The 14,610-nt window shown below is 43.3% G+C and overlaps 1 protein-coding gene and 1 long non-coding RNA gene across 4 annotated transcripts; one reads left to right on the top strand and one right to left on the bottom strand.

Moving 5' to 3' along the window:
• On the bottom strand, nucleotides 1–4,724 carry LOC116485992. 3 transcript variants are annotated; one of them, XR_004252921.1, is made up of 6 exons: nucleotides 4,647–4,724; nucleotides 3,856–3,929; nucleotides 3,280–3,425; nucleotides 1,815–2,212; nucleotides 923–1,021; nucleotides 1–499 (listed from the first exon to the last, which is right to left on the bottom strand). It is a non-coding gene; the product is annotated as an uncharacterized LOC116485992 (long non-coding RNA). The 3 variants fall into 3 exon arrangements; XR_004252920.1 differs by adding an exon at nucleotides 4,418–4,531 and having other exon boundaries at nucleotides 1–1,021; nucleotides 4,647–4,676; XR_004252919.1 differs by having other exon boundaries at nucleotides 1–1,021.
• Nucleotides 4,725–7,974: 3,250 nt separating this feature from the next.
• Nucleotides 7,975–11,548, top strand: CCDC166 (coiled-coil domain containing 166). The gene is made up of 2 exons (XM_032181197.1): nucleotides 7,975–8,054; nucleotides 10,591–11,548. The coding sequence occupies exon 2, from the start codon at nucleotides 10,622–10,624 to the stop codon at nucleotides 11,546–11,548; it is 927 nt and encodes a 308-aa protein (XP_032037088.1). The 5' UTR covers nucleotides 7,975–8,054; nucleotides 10,591–10,621.
• Nucleotides 11,549–14,610: the final 3,062 nt, after the last annotated feature.

Raw genomic sequence — 14,610 nt, 5'->3', positions numbered from 1 at the left:
GGGGGGGGGGGGGGGACACAACAGATGGGCTCTCTCCACAATGCAGACACTGTGTGCATTTGACAGTGCCCCATTTTAGTGCGATCCACTGCCTATTGCACGTAAAACGGCTAATGACAGTATTCAAGTGAGTAAATTCTCACCACCTGCAGGAGGGGCAGCAATGGTTATTTTTTTCAGCCTGTTGAGCAAAGAGCACCCTCCACAGGAAAAAAGCCACACCTTTCATAGCACGTCCTTAAGGTTACAGCCCAGCTTCTGCCGATAGAGGTTCGTAAAGTTAAAGCTCTGCTGCTTCTTCTCGGACTCTGACAGTAAGATCACTTGACCGCCAGGATGGCGAGGGCAACAGCTACGTCCTCTTCCACTCTTCTGCGGCACAGCAAACTCATTCCCGGTCCGTATTCCTCTGGCTGGTACACTATTATCTACCGTTCACCTGATTAACTCTGTTGGGTAGGCTGTTGAACTCTAGCTCCTCTAGCGTTCTCTCTAAGTGCTGTATTAAGACACGATTTTTAAACCTAGGGAAGTAATTTCATTTCTTCTTCCAAAAACAGCAGTTAAATAACTCAGTATTATTTGGCCACGACAAACAGTATTAGCAGAGGCTCTCTGTTTCCAGCATGGAAGAGCTTCCCTCATTTCTGACATCAGAATGGCAAATTTAATTTGATACAGCCATCTTTCCCCAACCCACGCAAATTCTGGGTCTTTCTTCCATAACCACCCGTATCTTTCTATTTCACACTTCAGCTCTAGGTAACGACCATTTACTTCAGAAAATACAACGGCAGTTTGACCGCTGAAACTGTAATAATTTAAGTATGTCAAAACAAAACACTTGTTTTGGAAAAGACTGAGATTTGCTATCATGAACAACGTTAGCGTTTAACTCCGAATCATTCGTATCTATACAAACCTTGCTCCTTCCCTTATAGCAAATTCAATGAAATACTTCTGAGTTTCCATCCGTCCTTGTACGTACCTCCTCAAGAAGAGAGAAGATTTTTTTCACGATCTTAAAGAAGAGATCCAAACAGATATTAGAAACAGATCTTGTAAATGCATTTTCAGTAAATCTCAACAGCCAAAGGAAAAACAACAAAGCCTAGAGTTTCCCATTTCTGCATACAGTAATGCACATAAGAAAAAAAAGCCAGCATACCAATAATTTGAAGTGATATCGATTAGCTGATATTCAAATGTAACGCTGAATTTTGTTCTCTTAAAAGAGCAGTATCTAGAAACACCTGCCCTTGGAAAATGCAGACTAGGTTTAATCAGCAGAGAAGCCTTGCATCTCCACGAACACGCTGCCATGATCAGCAGTTAATAGAAACAAAGGGATACCGAGCCATGTTTCAACCTAGAGCTGTCATTTTTGAAAGCAGAGGTTTAAGATAACTACTCTTTACAAGATGACCGATCTATGTGGAGCATGAGCACGATTGTCTCGTATAAAGTTTAACAAAAAAAAAAAAAAAAAAGTAGCGCAAAAGAATGAACCGGACACCTTAGATGTGAAACAACAGTATTTTTTCATTGGTTTCTGTGTTTTCTTCTCTGAACCAACTATGAAAACACGAATGGTGCTGTGACTAAGCCTGCTTAAGAGTGCTGCAGTAAGGACGGTGAGGATATAAAGTTGGACTCTGAATACATGTACTTACTTTCTTGTTCTTCCACTACTTGTACACGAGTAATCAAAAATCATTCCAAATCTGAGGTTTTATTTTCAAAATAGATCCTCATTTCAAGAAAAAGTCTGCTGTACCCCTAGCCTATTTTTAATACACTAATAAAGAACTTACTTCTTCCACGTTTGCGAACCTCTTTCACCACTCTGATTTTAATACCAGCATCGCTTCCCTCCAACATTGTAGGTGTTATTTTAAATCAATTTGGCACAGATTCAGAAGTAGACTCCATCACTCGTTTTTGGTCATCTCCAGCCACGCTGTAATTTAGAGGCCCTCGAACAAGTGCATTGGTACCAGGTTTACGATCCAAGCCATCTTTGCATCATTTAAGCAATTGAACTCATCATGTAGAGAGTCTAAGTCACCAGGTGACATTTCATCCTCTCCCTTAACAGCTGGAACCGAAGAAGCCATTTGCACAGACAAGCCATCAATTTGCTCTTCCAGCAACTGACAGTTTTCTGCTTTCTTCTCTCCATTACCATCTTGGACAGTACTGATACCAGCGTCTGAAAATTAAGAAGGAGCTTAGTAGTGCATATAACTGCAGGATCAAAAAACACAGAAGGACATTACTCTGCATCCCTTCTTGTTGAAAGTACTGTGGAGAGAGTTACTCAGCACTGTCAGATCACTTCAGTAGTTTTATTCACCCTTTGACGCAACCACAGGAATACCTCCTTTTGGGCTGCTACCGTCTCATATGACTGTCGTGAAGTTATTTGCTGTATTCCCATTTCAGTGACTAAAGTAAACTAAAGTTTCCCCTCCTTCCCCCAGTTCCAGCAAATTTTTCTTTCGACTCTGCTGCAACAGGTGGGTAAATTACTATTTGTGAGAAATTTAAAATTTTTTTTTTTTTTTTTTTTTACACACTTTCCTTCCCCACTTCTCCCTTCCCCACTATAGAATACACAAATGAGAATTAAAAGCTGAAATGAAATCCTTGCTACCGCCAAACCATCGTGGTGAAAGGTTTCAGCACTTTTTAGAAACAGTTCCAAATTATTGCTCATTCAGGACTTCGTTACCTATAGCAACAGCCTGTTTGTCTAAGCCGACCAAAGAAATTCAGTCCCAATTAACTCTAAAACTTACGTGTCCTTTTGAATTAACACAGAAAGCACGGAGACCTTTTTTTTTTTTCTGCACACTATGTCCATTTATGACCACACAAGTTCCTGTACTACAACAACTCCAACATACTTTTATTTGTTGGCATGCCTTTGAGGTTCAGATATGGTGACGGAGATCCAGCAGCACAGGGTGGCCCTTTCCCACCAACATGGTTTGTCACAACAGTGACTGTGGCCGTCGCAATAGCGGCGACGTGCTACGCCTTCTCTCTTTAGTGATGCTGGAGTATTGGGCTCTCTAGGACGCTTGATCTTATTCTGAGGCCCAGCAACAAATTTATCTGCTTCATCTATCATCGTACCCTGAAAAGACTTTTTTTTTTTTTAAATATAAGTAAAAAACAATTGCTTCGTCAATTCACTACCAGAGTATTTGCCTCCGTGTTACAATTCAGTTACTTTTCAAATAATGATACAGCAGATAGCAAGACTTCTCCTACCTTCTCATCCTGTTTGAACAGACTGCCAAGTGTATGAAGAAGCCTTTTTGGTTGATCTGGATCAATCTCCCGAAGGGGTGAAGGCATCATTTTCAACTACTCCTGACGATTTCCCCTTTGAGCAACAGGAACGCCGTGAAGGCAGTCTGCAGCAGAACAAGGTATCTAAATTTAGTCTACCTTAAGACTAAGGAAATACAAGCCTCGCATGCTTCCATTTCCAGTGTTAGCATTTAAGATCTAGAAATCACTATTTCCTCCCTCTACAAAACAAAGGAAAAGCAAAAGGCAAATAAAGCCCCTCTTTCCTTTCACCATCACTATAAGAACATCTACTGCATCCTGTTGCACAGGAAAGCTCACCCGTGAAACTTAATTTTCAAATTCCAAGCACGCACAACGTGTTTTGTGACAGAAGGCAGAAATTTCATTCTTTTCCTTCGGGATCTAGGGAAGGACGACTGACCCAAGAAACGATGCAAAGTCTACTTCCTCTCCCACGCCGAAGACAGAAACACTACTTAGGTGAATTAAATAGCTGTACCAGAATATTAATAAATAATTGTGTCCATTTACCTTCATCCTGCCCCACGATATCCCTGCGTGTTTTCAGAAGATTGGTTCTCATTCCGGTTAGCTGATCTAGAAGACTGTGACAAGACATATCATATGCATTTCTGAATGCCCGTGGCTTCAAATCCTAGTTTTATAATAAAACAAGTAACTTTCAGTTAACCCGCGAGTTCTCACGCACAAAGAAATTGCTCTGTGGGCTGTACTACCGTTAACTACTAAAAAAAAAACAAAACAAAACAAAAAAAAATTCCAAAACAACTTCAGACATTCTGAACGTATTCTGAAACAACTTTCTTTCCATCTCTCCGGAAAGAGCTTTCCTCCTATCTGTGACAAAGGAAAAAAAAAGTTGTGATCGCGGGAGTCGTTACACAAAGCCACACTCTGTGAATTCACTACTACAGTTAAGATCATTTTTAGTCAAAAATACCTCGGCAGCAATGCTATCACTACAAACATAGCGTTGCCAAAAAAAAAAAAAAAAAAAAAATTCAACTCAAGATATAGGAGAGGGCGAGCTAAAAGCACAAATAACATGACCGATGGAGGCTACAACAACCACCTGGTAGATGGTTGTCCACAGCCCTCGGATTGCATGGTCGTCTTTCCTGACAAACGAATACTGGAAGAACAGAAAAGATACACCGTGTGTCCGCAAAAGCCTTCGGGGAGACTACTGAAAGGAAAACCAAACCAAAAAACTAGGAACAGCAAGTGGCGTATACGTCAGTTTTGTTAACAGAGCACCACTAATGTACCAGGAATTTCCACATTCTTCGCCCCTCCTCTACCTTGAAAATGTCACCCAATTCTGTCAGTGTCTTCACCATCAGCATTTATTTATTTATTTATTTCGTTTTTCACGTGGACATCCGAGGAAAACATTTCGAGTCCCTGTCATCGAGGAAGAAGAGGAGAGGGGGAAAAAAAAAAAAAAAAAAAAAAAAGAGAGATGAGGGGGGAAGAAGCACTGCCATTCCTTTCCTCGGTAACGCGAGCAAAAAGCTCAGGCGCTCAGCAACAACGTGCTTTGAAAGATAAAACACAGAAGAAACTGCACGTTATTTAGTCTCAGCTATAGAGTCACGTGTATTTGTACCTGCTCATTTATTCATCTGCCAGTGTATTTTAGTACAAACGCTACAGAACATAGAAACCGCAAGGTTACTACTACCTTTTGTGACCGACGCGATCTTTGGCAGGAACAGCTATCGAAAAAGAACCAACAAAATCCCCTTCGTCGACAGCCATCCGAACCTTTATCGTCTAACAGCAGCCCTACAAACATCCCCTGGGATGCTCAACTCCTGAAACTTTCTGTTCAACTTGAGGCAGAACAAGCCCTTACCCTGGGCACCTTCACCCAGCTCTCCACTGCTAGCAGAGTAGCACCCTGATACTGTCCAGGACGCGCTGCAGCAGCCTACTCGCTTACGTGTATTTACTGCAGCCTGGTTCGAGACACGCAAAGAGAGACCCACGAAAAATCCACCCTTTCCTTCAGAGAAGTAAATAAATACTGTAGTGGGTTTACGTGGCAAGGTTTTGGTAGCAGGGAGCCAGAGGGGTGGTTTCTGTGAGAAGGATCTAGAAGCTGCCCCACATTTGGTAAGGGCCCCATTGTTTTCCAGAGCTGAGGCAATAAACGATGTTGTTTTGCGCCTCCGTGAGAGCATATTTAAGACAGGGAAAAAAACGCTGCGCCACACAGCAGCTGGGAGAGTGAGGAATGGCCTTGAAGGCACCAGGGTCAGTGCAGAAGGAGGGGGAGAGGTGCTCCAGGCGCCGGAGCAGAAGTCCCCTGCGGCCTGTGGTGAGCACCATGGTGAAGCAGGCTGTCCCCCTGCAGCCCATGGAGTACCACGGTGGAGCAGGGTTCCATGCTGCAGCCCGTGGAGGAGACCACGGTGGAGCAGGTGGCCCTGCACCCACGGAGGCTGCCGCCTGTGGAAGACCCCTGCCAGAGCAGATTCCGGGCCGGACCTGTAGCCCGTGGAGAGGAGCCCACGCAGGAGCAGGTGACCTGGCAGGAGCTGCTGCCCGTAGGGGAGCCAGGTTGGAGCAGTTTGCTCCTGAGGGATGGACCCCGTGGTACGGACCCATATCTGGAGCAGTTCTGGAAGAGCTGCTGCCTGTGGGAAGCCCACGCTGGATCAGTTCATCAGGGACTGTATCCCATGGGTGGGACCCCACAGCACAGGGGACGAGAGTGACCGCGAAGGAGCGGCAGAGAAGAAGTGCTGTAGACTGACCATAACCCCCATTCCCCCGTTCCCCTGTGCCGCTCGGGGGGAGGAGGTGGAAGAGGGTGGATGGGGGGGAAGGTGCTTTTGGTTTCTTTCCTTTGTTTCTCACTTCTCTAGCTTGTTAGTAATGAGCAATAAATCTTACTATCTCCTTATGCTGAATCTGTTTTGCCTGTTACAATAATTACTGAGTGATTTTCTCGTCCTTATCTCAACCCTTGAGCCCTTTTCACATATTTTCTCCCCATTCCTCTTTGAGGAGGGGGAGTGAGAGAGCGGCTGTGGTGGAGCTCGGCTGCCCACTCGAGCGGAACCACAACAAATACATACATACAGATGACACAGTAAGGAAGAAAAGCTGAACACATGGCATGCGGTCCTTTACCGAGGGGCAAATCCAGCATCAGCACGAGGAGCTTTGGGGCATGTGAGCGATCATCTACACCAGCCATCGGGACAAGCCAAATGCACACACACGAGCCTCGATTTAAAACAAAACAAAACAAAACAAAACAAAACAAAACACATTACGTGTTTTGTTGCCACAAAAGTAGCTTGCCACAAAAGTAGCTAAGTGTATTCAGAACTGCATTATGTAAAGCATTGCCAGCAAGTTGAGGGAGGTGATCCTTCCCCTCTGCTCAGCGCTGGTGAGGCCACACCTGGAGTGCTGGGTCCAGTTCTGGGCTCCCCAGTACAAGATATGGATGTACTGGAAATAATCCAACAAAGATCTACCAAGATGATCAAGAGCCTGAAGCACCTCTCCTGTGAGGAGAGCCTGAGAGAGCTGGGACTTTTCAGCCTGGAGAAGAGGAGGCTCAGGGGGGATCTTGCAACATCAGAAACAACTGAAGGGAAGGTGAAAAGAAGATGGAGCCAGGTTGTTTTCAGTGGTGCCCAGTGACAGTACAAGAGACAACAGGCACAAACTGGAAGACAAGAGAAGCCATCTGAAAGTCAGGAAGCATTTTCTTATTGTGAAGGATGACCAAGCACTGGTACAGGTTTCCCAGAGAAGTTGTGGAGTTTCCTTCTTTGGAGACCTTCAAAAGCTCTCTGGACATGGTCCTGGGCAACCTGCTCTAGGTAGCCCTGCTTGAATAGGTGGGGGTGGACCAGGTTACCTCCAGAGGTCCCTTCCAACCTCAATGATTCTATGATTCTGTGATACTGCCAGTTGCTGGACCACTCTCAAGTATATTAGCTTGCATCCTTCTTGCAGTGATCAACCAGCCCACAGACACCATAATTCTCTGGGCAAATCCAGAATTAGCATTACCATATTCTCTAATTTTCCCTACAAAAATCAGAAAATGCATCCCAAGCTATCAATTTTCTTTTAAAAATGAGGAACCCCTCCATAAATAAGGAGTTCATTTGCAAAAATCCCTTCTTTAATCTACTTTTGAAATGTCACAAATACTCCTTCCCCACATCCATCCCTTCCTATCTTTGTGAAATATAGAAATGTTTGCCAACCTGTTGGAAAGAAAAACCAAATATACGGACCAGAAATGCTTGAGTAGATACTGGCATCTAATCCTCAAGGACGATCATGGCTTAAGACATACCTTTTCCTTCAGCATACATGTGTATTAGTAGGTAGCTGAGACTGTTTCCCTCTTTATATAGTGGCCACTAAAAATCACACTTTTATAAGCCAAAGTGCCCTCATGTGTCTGCTAAATTAACTCCAATTTAATTAAACAAAGAGCTTCACAGTCAGGCTTCACAACCAAGCCAGGAACTGAAAAGGCTCTGAGAATCTCACTACTGAACTTCTCTTGTGACTTCGCGGTATTTCATCACCATGGACACACACAGCTTACTAACACCACCATTGCTCAGCGATCACAGTTTAGCTATCTGCAAATGCCATCTAGTAAGCCAGAATCAGCAAGCCAGAAGGAGCTATCTGGAAACTCTGTGAAGACCACAAAAGCAGGAAAGGTCAGTATTGTTGTTGTTGTTTTGTTTTTAAACACTTTTTGTATAATAATTTTATCAAGGCCTGTTTTTTTTTTCATGCAGATTTAGTCATTTCTCTAATATTTATACAGCTCTGCTATTTTCTTTCCCATAAAACCACATTAACTAGCATTAACTCAGTTCTACTACTTTCCATTGTGACACCCTTTTAACTCTTTGGAAACTCTGTTCCCCAAAACACTACACTGATTTCTGTACACATTCTTATGTTTCCCTATGACTACCCTACTTCTGATGCAGCTGCCACATTCCTAGCTTGGACACTGTTCTGCTGTTACTATGACAATAGATTAATACATTTTTTCTATTTTGTTCACCTATCCACTCAAATTTTGCATATTTTCTTTAAAAGGGACTACCAGTTCTAGTAGGATACAGTAAGTTTTAGTTTAAAATGTTCATTAAAACTTTAGACTTCTTAGACTTCTCTCCAGTTCTAAATACTTGATTGCACTGTTCCTCTTTTGAATAAGTATTTTAGAAATTCTGTATGCAAAGTACAATTCACTCCTTTATTTTCTGATTATATTTGTAAGGACCATTAATACTGGTGCTTTTTCCTTCCTTCAGTATCTGTTGTGGACTTAACTGACCCTCTTATATTGCAGGTATCTCAGCAGTTTTAAAACTTAATGTTGTATGTTAAAAAATGAAACCTCTGATAAAACGACTGCTGAAAAATTAGCAAATTCTTGAAGTAGAATTGTAGCATAGTGCTCAAGCTGTCTGAATATATATTCAAATAACTATATTACCAATTACTGTTATTTCAACAGTTCTCTTCCTCACTGGTATCACAAAAATTACGCATAATTTCTAGATATCTATTTCCTATGATGTATTCTCTTTTAATCATTGGATACATACAGAAGATGAATTTTAAGAGCAATATAGGGCATTGACCAATATCCCATCATCTTCACTTGTTATCTCCCAAACATGACAAAACATGTCTTCTAACTTATTTCTCAGCTTCAGCATGTGCTCAGCTATACTTACTGGCGTGAACTTGTGCCACACAGACAAGATCAACAAAAAAAATTATTCTGAAATTAAAGGAAAAAGCGTAGATTTCAGACACATTTAGCTTCTATACTTCTATTGTGCCTCAACACTGTTATTCATGTTTGTCTCTTCTGGAGAAATATCCTCTGTTCCAAAAGTGCATATTACTCTGGTCAATTTTATTAACTTGATAAGTCTTATCTTTATTAGCACCGCACATTTCCTCGCACTGGGCTCTGACCTGGGATGTTGTTCTCTTTCCATGAAAACCTGGGTTTGTATCTAAGAATAAGAAGCACAGAGGTCCTATGCTCACATTTCTAGTACCCATTCCAGAACTGGCTCTTCCTCTCACCTGCAGCCCCAACCTGCCTGATTGGTCAAAGTAATCTCACTGTCTTTTGCACTGCATTACGTTACCCTCCTAATTTCACAGAATTCCAGAATGGTTGAGGTTGGAAGGGACATCTGGGGGTTCATCTGGTTCAATCCGCCTGCTCAAGCAGGGCCACGTAGAGCAGGTTGCCCGGAAGGGAGAGTGCAAAGATGAAGGAGCCACACTTTTTTTATTAGTGCACAACGACAGGACCAGAAGCCACAGGCACAGACTGGAAGACAGGAGGTTCTCTCTGAATGTCAGGAAACACTTGCTTACTGTGCAGGTGCGGCAGCAAAAGTGTGATTTGGTCTCTATCCTGTAAGAGTGCAGGTTTGGCTGAAACTTCTGTGTGTCTTGATTACCCCGGTAGGGCTGCAAACCCCACAGGAACTGGAAAGGAAACTATCAGCCACAGTGCCTATGCATGCTCTAATAGTCACTGAGGACACACCTCATGGGGACAAGAGTGTTGGCCTGTACTTTATATAGGGTGCCAGGATTCTGGAAAACTCAGGTGTTGTGCTTCAGTAGTACACAAGACGCTTTTTTTCCTTCCTTATGAAAGAATAAGGCTTAATCTGTATTTCTCTCCTTAATGTTTTCTATAGACTAATATAGACAGCTTCTAGTCTAGCATGATGACCTAGCAGTCACATTTTAGAATTTATCAACATTCATGTTTGTAAGCTTCAGGCATCCCTTTAGTGCTTACTTGCTGGCTGAAGTTCTATACAGGAGATCTTCCGCCTACAGAGAATGTACTCATGTAATAATTCCTCAGTGGACTTTGACTTTGTTCTCCAAAGTACAGAAATAACACAACATTATAAAACAACAACAATTTTAAAAAGATATGTATTTTTCAATTAGTAGAACTACTTCTCGTCAGTTACCTACTAATGTAAAAATGCACATGCACATTACGTGCCTGTGTTCTTCAACTCAATACATGGATGAGATAAGAGAAATTTTAGGTCAAACATTTTGGCTGCTGTAATGAACAACTGAAAACAAAAGGATGTAAGATGGCATGATTGGGGAGAAAAAACAAGGTTAATCATACATGTGACACAAATGCTCACTAAAAATTCATAATTTCCCTTTCCATTACAGTTTGCCAGAATTTGATACCCCATTGTGGAATATGGCATCCGTTACAAAGCGGATTAAACAAGACACCACTGGTGGTGGGAAAAATAAGCAAGGAGTAAGAACCAAGAATGGAGATATATCCAAAGGAATAAGTGACATGGAGACACTTGTCAAAGAGAGGAAGTCATACTTGCAGAAGGAATACAAAATACTTACTGAACATATGAACACATACATGGGAAAAGTGGAGTATTTCCTGCAGGAGAATAAATTCCTGGAAGAGGAAGCCCGACGGAATCGGGAAGAGAGTAACATTTACCTCTCCTACATAACAAAACACAGCCAGAAGTGCCAGAATCTAATAATAACACTAAATGACCAGAACCAAATTGATTTGTCTCAGGTCTGGATGCAGAAAGAGAAGCTAATCTCGCAGTATACAGAAAAAGAAAAGGAGGTAAAAACCAATCTGATGAATATGGAGGAAAAGTATTCTCTTATGAACAAGGAAGTTGAAGACTTGCAGCCTTTCAAAGATCTGCAGTTAGAACAGATAAAAAAGATTAAAGAGCTGGAGAAGGAATTGTTGGTCACAAAGATCCAGCATTCAGAACAAATGCACAAAATCAAGAGCAGATTTTTGCAGGCCAAAGCTGACTGTGAGGTGGACTCTCATCAGAAGATCCAGGTTCTCACCAAGAGAGCAGAAGAAGCAGCAATACAATCTCTAATTCAGCATATCAAACAAGTAAAAGCTGAGAATCGGCAACTGCGCCAGGAGTTGCTCAGACTCATCCAATACTCAAAAGTCCTTAAAGAAATCAGAGTTCAACTGAGAGAGCAGCAGCAGCAGCTTCTTCGGGAGAACCAATGCACTCAGGATATGGCATGCATGCGCCACAGGTTACACCGGCATGAGGCACACAATGCAAACTGGAAAACCCACAGCTCTGACAGCCCCTCCAGATGTGGCCATTAGCCTAAAGAAACATTTCTCTATTGCTCACTCATGACTCTGTATCACTAAACCTAGCTGGACCATCAACTGTTATTACAACTAGTTAAGTAACAGAGTATACATAAGTAACCTGAATAACTGACATGTTCTGTGGGTTGATGAAAGGGTTCATTTACATAACTCATGCTCAGCATGCAATCTAGATGAGATCTTGAAAGCAACCTCACCTTTTAACTTCCACGACATTTATACCAAGACAACTGGAACTGCACTCCTTTCATTCCCCAAAATAAACAATGACATTTTCTCTTTGAGATCAGACATCAATTAATAATTTTCCACACACAAATTATACTCTTACACATAGTGAAACAAACTCTATGTCAACCTTCACTGCAATCTACATCTATTGTTACCATAAAATGAATTGATGTAGGCCAGCTCCTTCCAGCACTTTTTTTTCCAAACATTCAACACAGCAAAGACTTTATTAATTTTATCTTTTGTTAGTCTCCAAAAAAAAGAGAAAATAAATAAGCAAGTAACCAAATACTTTAAACAATAGATGCAGTTAAGGTATTTGACCTTTCATCATAACTATCAATAAAATATATTCATACTATTTATAAATACCTGGAGACAGAGGGATTTGGGCAACCTCTTTTCAGTGCTTTGTGGGGATAGGACAAGGGGTAATGGCCACAAAATTTAGCCCGGGAAGTTCCGCACCAACATGTGAAAGAACTCCTTCATGGTGAAGGTGATGGAGCACTGGAACAGGCTGCCCAGGGTGGCTGTGGGATCTCCTTCTCTGGAAATATTCAAGGCCCATCTGGACGCCTACCTGGGCAGCCTGCTCTAAGGAACCTGCCTTGGCAGGGAGGTTGGACCCGATGATCTTTTGAGGTCCCTTCCAACCCCTACAATTCTGTCATTCTGTGATTCAATATAAATTTTTGCTTTTTTCTCATTCTTTTGTTGCTTCAGTGTTTCACTGGAGAAGCAAAATTCTAGTAGCCTGCTGTTACATTCACATTTCAAGCTGAACACTTCTGGATTGTGATTATCTCATCAGCAATGGTATTAGAGGTCACCCTTACTCTAAATTTGAGTAGGCACAAATGGATATTTTATAAATAATCAAAATATAGTTGAGGATGCAATCTCACAGGAGTGTCAGAGCAGGGACACCTTCAGCAGCTTTTGAACGTGTGCAAGGATGGAGACTCCACAGCCTCTTTGTGCAAACTGTTCCACTGCTTGACCATGGTCACAGAAGAAAAAAAAAATCTTTCTTATGTTTAAATAGAATTTCTTAAATTTCAGTTTCAGAAGAGTATGGCTCTGCCTCCCATCACCCTCTCCACCATTTAAACACATTGGTAAGATTCCCTGGAGCCTTCTACAGGCTAAACAATCACACTCTCCAATTATCACAGATGTTCTAAGGCTTTATCTCTGTGGCCCCTTGCTGGGCACACAGTACTCAACAAGCAGTCTCACCAGTGGTGAGTAAAAGTGAAGAATCACTTGCCTCAACCAACTGGCAAGTCTCTTCTTAGCGCAGCCCAGGATCACAGAATCACAGAATCATCTAGGTTGGAAGAGACTCCAAGATCACCTAGTCCAACCTCTGACCTAACACTAACCAGTTCTCCACTAAAACATATCACTAAGCTCTACACCTAAACACCTTTTAAAGACCTCCAGGGATGGTGACTCCACCACTTCCCTGGGCAGCCCGTTCCAATGCCTAACAACCCTTTCGGTAAAGAAGTTCTTCCTAATATCCAGCCTAAACCTTCCCTGGCACAACTTTAGCCCATTCGCCAGGCACATGGGAGAATCGACCAACCCCCACCTTGCTACAGCCTCCTTTAAGGTACCTGTAGAGAGCGAGAAGGTCGCCCCTGAGCCTCCTCTTCTCCAGGCTGAACAACCCCAGCTCCCTCAGCCGCTCCTCGTAGGACTTGTTCTCCAGACCCCTCACCAGCTTCGTTGCCCTTCTCTGGACTCACTCAACCACCTCGATGTCCTATGGATGTTCTTGGCCTTCTTTACTGGAAGGCCACATTACTGGCTCATGGTCATCTTACTATCCGCAAGGACCTCCAGGTCCTTTCCTGCCACGCAGTTTTCGAGACCATCTGTTTCCAGCTTGTACTGGTGGAAACAATTACTCCTCCTCTAGTGCAGAACTAGGCATTTTTCAGTGCAGAACTTCATGTGATTCCTCTTGGCCTGGTTCTCCAGCCTGTCAGGGTCCCTCTGAATAGTAGCACAACTATCTGCTGTAATAACCTCTCCTCCTTGTCTCATATAATCTGCAAATTTGCTGAGACTGCGCTCTAGCCCATTATCCAGATGATTAATGACGAAGCCAAACAGTACTGGCCCCTGTATTTACCCCTACTTTAAAGCACTACAGTGACTGACCTCCAGCTGGTCTTCGTGTCACTGATGACAACTGTCTGATTCCAGCAGTTGAATTTTCACTCCATCAAACCATCCACTTAGCTAATCCATACTTAGATCAGTTTGTCAGCATCGATATTATGGGAAACAGTATCTGCCAGAGCATACTGGTAGGAAGGAACGACTTGCATTGTAGGCATTTACACTAATAACTGATAGATTTAAAAAAAAAAAAAAGAGAGAGTGAGAGAGAAACGTTACTGTGCATTGGAACAGGTGCTGCGAGCAAGTCGGATAGCTGACACCGGCACGCTCATTACAAGTTTGTAAGACGAAGGCGCAGGGTAGGATATGCTGAAGACGTTTTACACTCCCCCACCGCACCCCTGGGAGCCGCGAGCGGCACCACGGCCGCAACCCGCCGCTGCCTGAGGGGAGCCCTCCGCCGGCGGCCGCGCTGCGCTCCCCCTCAACCAGCAGCCACGGCGCAGCCACGGCCCAGCCCGCGGCAGCTCCTCACGGCCACACCGCCGAGGGGCAGCGCGGAGGAACGGAAGCAGCCGCACCGCCACAGCAGGCGCTGCCCGCCGGCCGGCCGGGGTCGCACTCTGCGCCTGCGCCGTCCGGCGCGGCTGTTTCCATAGCAGCGGAAACCAACGGGGCGGGCG

The sequence above is a fragment of the Aythya fuligula genome, chromosome 2 (assembly GCF_009819795.1).
Source record: "Aythya fuligula isolate bAytFul2 chromosome 2, bAytFul2.pri, whole genome shotgun sequence".
NCBI classification, from domain to species: domain Eukaryota; kingdom Metazoa; phylum Chordata; class Aves; order Anseriformes; family Anatidae; genus Aythya; species Aythya fuligula.
The sequence above is the reverse complement of the archived record's forward strand: the minus strand, read 5'-3'. Positions and strand labels throughout refer to the sequence as shown.

Excerpts from the sequence above, each read along its gene's own strand:
- CCDC166 (XM_032181197.1), top strand. The coding sequence starts at position 10,622 with ATGGCATCCGTTACAAAGCGGATTAAACAAGACACCACTGGTGGTGGG.